General features: G+C 35.4%; 1 protein-coding gene across 1 annotated transcript; it reads left to right on the top strand.

The window, feature by feature from the left end:
- Positions 1-1,649: 1,649 nt before the first annotated feature.
- On the top strand, positions 1,650-9,282 carry LOC764033 (snaclec macrovipecetin subunit alpha). Its single transcript, XM_001200211.4, has 2 exons — positions 1,650-2,039; positions 8,781-9,282. Exons 1-2 carry the CDS (start codon positions 1,785-1,787, stop codon positions 9,024-9,026), a joined length of 501 nt encoding a protein of 166 aa, XP_001200211.1. The 5' UTR covers positions 1,650-1,784; the 3' UTR covers positions 9,027-9,282.
- The last annotated feature ends 316 nt before the right edge of the window (positions 9,283-9,598 follow it).

Genomic DNA, 9,598 nt, shown 5'->3' with positions numbered 1-9,598 from the left:
ATCGATCAGATCAGTTATTTTTCCCAATTCTTTTCATTAATAATGGTCCGTTTTTACTCAAACTTTGAGATTATCTTTGAGTTTACATCTAGCATTGAAGTCACTACCTTAGTACCATTTTCTCTCTCGTGAACAATCTTACCAAGTCTCTTTAAAAAGGCCGGGCTATTTGAGGTTTTAATACGGCCGGGGGGGGGGCGTTATGCTCACCTCCTAAATTCCACAGTTCACAAAACAACTGTATTTTCTTGCATATCAACTACAGCTACATCGTCATTACTCTGCTTTCATGTAAGAGTGCAACAAAAGAAGGAATAAAACCCCCATGATTAAATACTCATGTTTCCAACCCAGCATCTTTACCCCTTCATTATATCAATCTTCCACTTTTCTTTTGTCGGTCATCTATAATTAGCACTTGAATTAAGACAGTTATCTGAAAACTGCTCTAAACAAAGTTGCATTAAGAAACTGCTTCTCTTTTTATATTTGTAATAATATATAAAGAATTAATACTCTACATTTCTTTTTCTGTACAAAAAGCTGCTTCTCTTTCACTTTGCAAAAATAAATACTCTCTAATTTCCTTTTATGTTCCAGAATGGATTTTTCATCATCTTCTTTTTTTTCCAATATAAAGATATTTACACAACTAATCCCCCCCCCCAAAAAAAATAAACAAATAAAAAATAAATACAAATAATTCTATTCTGCCTTGATTGTACATACAGCATGCCATTCAAAGTTCACAAAACAAAATAACCTAACAAAAAATTCCTTATCTCAATACAACCTGTTCTATGTGTACAGCTTGCAATTCCAACTCGTCATTAGGGACTTTTAGATTCACACGACGAGAGCATGGACTGCCGCGTGTGACATTGTGTTAAGGCACTAGGCCGTGCCCGGCAGTGCCTTAAAAGGACGTCACATTGCCTTAAAAGGATGTCACACGCGGCGGTCCACGTTCTCGTCGTGTAAATCTAAAAGTCCCTACTATCTCATCTCCTCCTACCTTCCACCGTTCACAAAACAGATTAATTCATGCCTATCAACTGCTTCAAAAGTATTTTTAGTGTAAGCATGAATCAAAAGTAGGGATAAAAACATGCATGATAAGACCAGTTCTGAATAATTATTTGCACTCGTTTTAAAGTTTCGAACTTGTTACATAATGTTATTCAATCATTTTCAATTTCAATAGCTGAATAGAGTCGCCATAAACATATAAAACAGCATCATCAAAATATATTCAAGGAATGTTTAACATTGGAAGCGATTTTTCCTCTGTTTAGCCATGTGGATACTTCTACCATTCAAAATCTTTCTCTCTTTCTTACCTCATATGAATGGACCAGCTGCACCCGGCAACATTTCTTCAAGATTTCTTCAAGAATTCCAATAAAACAGATGCCATCCCCTTCAAATGAAGTGCTTTTGTTGTCGACGAATTAAGTAATAGGGACTTTTAGATTCTGCACGACCAGAACGTGGACTGCCCTTTTAAGGCAATGTGACGTCCTTTTAAGGCACTGCCAGTGATGTAACAGTGCCTTAAAAGGGCAGTCCACGTTCTCTTCCTGCATAATCTAAAAGTCCCTATTATAGCCATGCATGACTACACATCGATCCAAATGTTCGGTCTTTTATTTGTCTGGTATCGGTGTACCTGGTGTAACTGTGTGCCCGGGGCATCATATCCTGTTGCCTCTAGGACTGTTTGCCTTCGCTGCGTCGCCGCCACTCACAGAGAACGTTTACAGTTCGATTCGTCGGGAAGCAAAATGTCTGGCCTAACTTGTTTAATCCTGTCCTCGCTTCTCGTGGCCTATGCCAGCGCCCAGTGTCCCAGTCCGTGGGAGCCGAACACTCTATATCCAGGTTTCTGCTACTATCATTATGTGTTCCCTGTGAGCTGGGATACAGCTAACACAATTTGCCAGATATTTGCGGGAGGCGATCTTGCATCTATTGACGAATTTGAGGAGGGAACGGTGATATATGACTATTGGAACCGGACAGCAATAGATCAGAGCCTGGTAAGTCTTTTTGGGGTGCTTCATTTGTATTCTATTTATCATATGATTTTTTCTTTTTAGATGTTTCTACATGTTTTGCTCCTATTAAAAGCAGCTTTCAATCTTGTCGTATTAAAAGGATCGGGTCGTTCTAATCATTTTTTAAAGGCTGTATAAGTACTACAAAGTTAATTGGTACACACTGACAATTATTCAGGGGAGTTTTGAAAAAATATAATTATTGTGACTGTATCGCCATTATATGAGTTTTGAGAGGTAAGACAAGAGTCACAAAACAGAAATTGTACAGTTATCTTAATGCCGAATTATCTTGACATCTGTAATAAGGCCTTCAAAATAACAAGAGTTAACAGATGAAAAAAGTGAAGCACATATTTAGGGTACATTCCTTTTCAGGACAGTGGAATCAAAAAGTTGCAAAAAATTAAGATAATGGCGACCTTATATACGCATTGAAATTATAGGACTCTCCCATTATACTGCTATGTGTGAAGTTTATTGAGAAAATCAAGTGTTTAAAATAAAGCAGCGATAGAGAAAGAGATAGGTGGAAGAGAGGGAAATAGAGGGAAAGTGAGAGAACACCGGGCATATGATACAGCCAGAAGTTAATAATGAAGGAAGAGAGCGAGAGAGAGAGAGAGAGAGAGACAGAGACAGAGAGAAAGAGAACAAGAGAGAAAGCCGGGGTGCATAATAATAGGTGAAAGATAGATTGTATAATAGTCTTAAAGGTGCTATGTCCGATTTGCAGGCCAAAACAAAATGAAAAGGTTAAATTCCATCGGCATTTGAAAGATAATACTAATTTAAAACTTCCCTAAAAATGGAGGGGCTTAAAAATGTCTTCAAGTGGGAAAATAACGACCATTAGTTGTCAAATCGACTTAGGAGCTATAGAGCCAATAAGTAATAGTCTTGATTTCCAGACCATTGTTCCAAATGGTCATACGTTTTATGCTGCGCAAAGATTCAATCAGTTTGATTTGGCCATCTCAAGAAGTAGGTTATTGATGTAGACAAATGCTCATGTACCCTTTACAGCTCATTTTATGTATGTTATTACCAAAGAAGAAAAAGAGCCAGTCAGTCACGCAATAGTGTCTGACAGTGAGGTCTAGCAAGTAAACGGGTTTCCTTGCATAATTCGAATATTAGGACACTGCTAACGTTTAAATTTCACAGAAAGGACATACATGACATATTCATAATACCTGCAAATATCTACAGAATTGAGGTTGGCTGCAAAAGGGACATAGTTTCTTTAATATCTTTTAAATATCTCTTTGGCACCCTGGTGGTGACTGTGAGCAAAAGTCAATCTACATCATTCCCGTTTCCTCCCTTCTTTTGCTCATGCATTATCGTCTGTTATCATGCTTTAAATTTGTATTTTTTATGAATATTACGTTCCATGTTCTACACACTGTCTCCAGTGAAAGATAGAATCCATTCATCTTTGTAAACGATTTGTTATTCAAACCTAAAAGCAATTATGCTTGCATACCCCTGTACGATCCAGTTTGTAAATTACGCAATTTGTTTTGCTTGTTGTATGTTGTAATCACCATTTGCATATCCACATGTTTTACCGTAAATTAAGACCAGCTTCTTCTATACAAATCACATGTCTCAACAACCCAGAGTTACTGCATGTATACCCAAACTGTTCCATATTTATCAATGGACGATCATTTACATGTGCATGCCTTTGCAACCCTCACTATGAACATGACTGACAATGAGAGCGGACAAAATATACAGTTCCTCAGGTAGACAAAGGAACATCCCTTCACTGCTATTATGTAAAAATGTGTAGAACAGGTGTCACATGCATATTCACCTTTTTACATAATAGCTGTGAAGGGATGTTCCTTTGTCAACCTGAGGAACTGTATATTTTGTCCGCTCTCATTGTCAGTCATTGACCGACATTTTTTTTCTGTAAACAATGGTCTTAGAAATTCTCCCATGACCAGCAGAGAAGGTGCAGTCAACTTTGAATTCAATAGTATTAACTATCTTAATAACGAAATACCTGAACTCCAGCTTGATCTTGATGCAACTATGTTGGTGTAAATAGTGTAACCTCTAAATATGTATTACCTACTCGAATATCTAAGATTGCTCCACCAGATTCCCCAAATTAGACTTTCTCTCCTGCAACAGAATTTTCGTAGCTTTAATAGGAACGTTGACCAATTCCAGATATTCATCAATGATTTAAATGCAGATTTCTCAGTAGTTGGCTTGTGTGAAACCTAGTTCACTGACTTACCCTCTTCGTTATTCTCAACAGAGGGATTTGCATTGTTATCAAATAACAGGCAAGTCAAAGTGGGAGTTGCAGTTGCTTTTTACATTTCACATTACCTAGCTTTTGATTTCAAACCTGAACTAACTCATATGACTAAAGACATCGAATGCGTATTCATTGAATTAAAACGTCACGGTGATAAATTATTATAGAAGAAGTTTACACGCCTCCAGGTTCCAATTTTATTGAGTTTATATCTGTTATTCAGTATACAGTGCGCCAAAAAAAACCCCGAGAATTATCGATGTTTTATCATAACTCACAATTATATTTAATAAATGACACGTATGTTTAAAGCCTAGATCCTCCTCTTTCATTTGATGCAATTCATATGATGCATATTTTACGCATGAGGGATTAAAATCGATTTGAAGAGAGGAAAAATAAAATTCATTAGGCGGACGATAACTGAATTTCAAAGAGAAAATTACATTTCTAGAAAGTTGTGGGTTTGTGTGTGTGTGTATATATATATATATATATATATATATATATATACATACGGCAAAGTAAGATACAGAGAGAGAGAGAGAGAGAGAGAGGGGAGAGAGAGAGTAAGAGAGACACCCAACGGGGGCGGTGAGAGATGATTTATTGAATTGAATTTGTTTAGGTATCTGACAGGGACCGTATCTCCGAAGCATAGTGAACCATCGCATGAATACAAAGGATTAGTACTTAACAAAGATATCCTAAATTATCCGGTTTCATGCAACATTGCCCCGGGTTAGCCTCGAGGACAAGATAAAGATAATTCCTGCTTTGTCCTCCATCCGTAATACCAATTTGAAGAATATTACAGTAGAATAATCTGATATGAATTGCTCATGCCCCGAATGCCCTTTGCATTTCATAAATGACGTGACCAAGCTGATGATTTGGATCAAACATCCATGCCGCGACGTGTGCATGTATAGTGCCATGTACCCGTTTCTAGATAACTACCATGTGTATATCTATCAGAACTGAGAAGACTGAGTCAAATTCCTTTTGATGATTCCCAAAACTTCGCAGGATACACAATGTTTTCAGTTAACTAAGTGGATTACTGGGTTTCTTTTAGTTTGTATGCAGTTTCTTACACATTTCCATTGCTTCGCAAAAACGCACTTTTTCTATGATTTAATTTGTTTTGTAGAATTCGCTAGAGTAGAACGTATCTCTTTTTGATCGGCATAAATTGAATCAAAACTGGATGGTAAAGATCATCCTAATTTTTATCCTTAACCTGTGCAGTCAATCCTGTCTTGTGTAGATCCGCTTTACTAGCCATGCGAAAAATAATCATAATAACAATTTTATTAGAATGAAATATTTACCCAGGGTAGCCTCCTCAGATGAGTGAATGAGGGCTCTGAAGGTTACAACAGTTGATGAATTATCAGAACAAGTCTAGATTTTTTTTTTCTGTCTTTACCTCTTCAGAGGGACTGTGTTTTTCCATTTCAAAATACATATAGACTATTTACCCCAAAAAGTAAAACAAAACATATGAATTATATACAAGATCAACATAATTTTTTTAAATGATCATTATACAATTTCTATGACTTTTCTAACTTCTTCATTATCGAAGTATATTATATTTTCTTTGTGTATATTTCAAATACTATTTAAATGATGAAATACAATTATTTATTAACCTCTTTTGATCGGTTGGTACTTCCCGAAAGTTCCGCTTTACGTAATTTTTGTATATTACTAGTTGTGCCTAATTTATTAAGAAACTAAGTAAATTAAATGTTTTGTTATGTATTTATATCCAATCAATAACTTTTTCATATCAATTTTAATTTCTATTTTAAAAATGAAATATATTGTTCTTGAGATAATTTTACAGAAAACTCTTAACTTCTTGCAACAAAATATAAAATCCTCAATAGTTTCTTTTTCTCGACAAACTTTACCTTCGTTCGACAATTTTCCATGTAAATAGATTATCTTTACTGTGGGCAATATCCTATGAATTAATTTGAAACTATATTGTTTGATTTCATTGTCTCTTATCTTATTAAATTTGAACTGAAATATATATTTCCAAACAGATGTTTCTAGTAGGCCTAAAATAGTTTGCCAAGAATGGAAACGATTTTTCTTCTTTTCTAGCATTAAATTAAAGTAACTTTTTGCTTTAGCACAACCGTTTATAACATTTAAAGTTGCCTCGGACAAGTCCAGATTGGTTTGGGTCTTTTTTTAACGTGATGCCGCTGTTGTTCTTTTCATAAATGATTATTTAAATTATTATTATTATTATTATTATTATCATGTTTATTATTTTCATCATGATTATTGTTATTGGTGGTGGTAGGAATATTAGTAGAGGTGTATATAATTGTTATCGTTATTATTACTACAATTACTTTTGTCATTATTAGTAGTAGTATTGTTGTATTTTTGTTCTTCTCAGCATTCAAAGAACCTATAATTACAATTTCTCCTTGATCGGTTAATCTTCTTTTGGTTAATTTTGTTTTGGAGAAAGAGGGAAGATGAAAGTGAAAAAGGAAGACTGAGTAAAAGAAAAAGTGAAAGACAATGAGAGAGAGAGAGAGAGAGAGGGGGGAGAGATGAAGAAAGAGAAAGAAGGTGAAGAAAGTGTATACAAAGAAAGTACTTAAGAAAGAAAAGAAAAAGAGGGAGATTTAAAGAGAGTGAAAGCAATGGAGAAAAAACAGATGAAGAAGGGAAAAATAAGAAAGAAAAAGAGAGAGAGAGAGACCGCAAACAAGAAACAGTGGAGAAAAATGAGAAATGAGTGGAAGAAAGAAGTGAATTTGAAGATAGAGAATGCGAAAAGAAAAGAAAAAGAATGCAGAGAGAAAAAGAGAGAGAGAGTGAGAGAGAGAGAGAGAAGGAGAGAGAGAATGAAAAGGAGAGAGAGAGATGGAGAGAGAGAAAGAGAGAGAGAGAGATAACAGAAAGAGAGGGTCATTTAAATTATTTTAACTGATTGATTTTCAAACTTCTTTCAGTCATGACCAAAATGTTATGACATCAGCCTTTTCATTTTATTTCAAGACAATATTTACATGTATTTTGATACCACATGTATAGTTTTATCAGTAATAAACAAGGTAAATCCATTCCAATGCAAGATATAAGAGCTAACCTATTGCTCACTGGAACCTGGGGGTCCCTGTGTTAAGCCTATGGGAATTAAATAATTCAGTAGCCAACGGGTTAAAACACCTCCCTGATGAAACAGAAGGTTTCGTTGCTTTCGAATCAAGAAAAAACTAGGATTGTCTTTCCCTCAGATTTCAGAGAATTCAATCCTTTAAAAGCTTGAAATAATCAGCGTCTTTCTACATAGCCTGCCTTTAATCTTCTTTTGTTTGGTTTAGAAGTGAGGTCGTTCAAACCAGTTCAGGTATTGTTTCCTTGTCGATGCCCTGTACCCCATTTCGTTCCAATATGCATTTACTCCTCATTAAACAATGCATGACATTTATATAAATAGACATGATTATGATATCATTTCAATGGCACAGGGCTTCACAAAAGACCGGACAAAGCTCAGATTCTGGAAATTCTCCCTACTCAGAGAGAAAGGGGGGGGGGGTGTTCATTTAAAATAAACCCGGCAGTTTATGAATAACATGTAAAAAATAATGGAAAATAATCATCCCCCTGTGCCAAGTTTGAAATGATATATCCTGAACTGCAGTAACTGTGTTTGGGTACCCACAGGTACTAAGACAGTTTGGGAAATTGCCGTATTTCCTTTTTGCTATACTAGATAAAGATTTATTGGCATATAATTTATTTTTCGACAGCTCGACAAAGAAAATATTTTATTTCTAGTTTCGACAATATTGAATGCATTTCAATTTCTATACTGAAAGCTGCTAGCATGATGTTCAACATATTGAAGTCTTTCATTTAGGGTATTTCATGATCTCCATTGAAGATGAAAAAGGGAGAGCGAGGGAGAAAAAACATGAGGCATAGAACAAAGCTCTGAAATGTATCATACTGCCCTCTGGTGTTACAGGTTACCCGATAATGTATTTTATCTGCTCTTCATATTATCCTTGTACTGTAATATTTTCATGTTCTGGTATATTGCCAAGTTTTGTTGGTATATGGGCTTATGTATAACTTTGTTGATTATTTTTAGTACTATTTTTGTTATTCCTCCCTATATGTTCATATTCTTTCATATTTATGTACACTCTGTACAATCTCACTCCAGAGGGGTGCAACAAATCTGAGGGAGGGGGGGGGGGGAGTGCGAATGCTAATGGGACAGAATAAGGGAGATAAAAGAGGACGAGAGTGGGAACCAGACGACATTTGATGTTTTTTTCTTATTTTGCTTTTTTGAATTGTTTGGGCTGCTTTATCATTATTATTGATTGTGTAGATATTTCTTGTTTGTTCGGTTCTTCTCAGTGACTTCTTTGTATGTTCCTTTACAGGGCTATTGGATCGGATTGACGGATATCCATGATTCAGGCTTGGGGACAAGACAATGGACCGACTGGACGAGTCTCCAAGGAAAGACGAACTGGCAGGGAGGACAACGGCCGACAGATACCAGCGAGGACTGCGTCTACGTGGCCAATGAAGGCGATACCGATGAGGAGCGTAAACAATGGAGAGCAACCTCATGCACCCTTGTTTTAAAAACTTTTATTTGTGAAAGGAAGCTGGTAATAAATTAGACTGAATTAAAAATAAAAACTCCCCCAGCAATTTAGTGGGGTTTAACTGTTACTTAAATGCAATTATGTAGTTAGGTACAATTTTGAAAATATATTGCGCTTAAACGAGTACTCATGGTAACTGTCATTAACATATATTACTATAATTATACTCTTTTATAGCATTACTCCTGGCAAAATTATATCATTGTAACATCAGAACGTTATATAATGCATGCTTTATCCTGCCACACTTTACCATAAGGAACGGGATATTAAAAAAAATCAACTGAAAGGCAATGTTGACACATTAGTATATATGTAACCATGGAAACAATCTCTCCAGTGTTTGCTCGTTTCGATGGGTGACGCACAAGCAAATCTAAGTTATTTTCGGAAGAAGAAGAAAGAAATGAATGCAACAATGCAAAATCGATACGGGATAGTTGTGTTTTATTGATAAACGCAATGAATCCGATAATACATTCTGATAGTAGAACGCCAAAGAACAGGAATGAAATATGAATATAATAATAATGATAATAATAATGATTATAATAATTACCATAATGGTGATTATAAAAACAATACCA

This window comes from Strongylocentrotus purpuratus, unplaced genomic scaffold (assembly GCF_000002235.5).
Source record: "Strongylocentrotus purpuratus isolate Spur 01 unplaced genomic scaffold, Spur_5.0 spur5_scaffold_1, whole genome shotgun sequence".
In the NCBI taxonomy this organism is placed as follows: Eukaryota; Metazoa; Echinodermata; class Echinoidea; order Camarodonta; family Strongylocentrotidae; genus Strongylocentrotus; species Strongylocentrotus purpuratus.
This window is presented reverse-complemented; position numbering and strand designations above follow the sequence as displayed.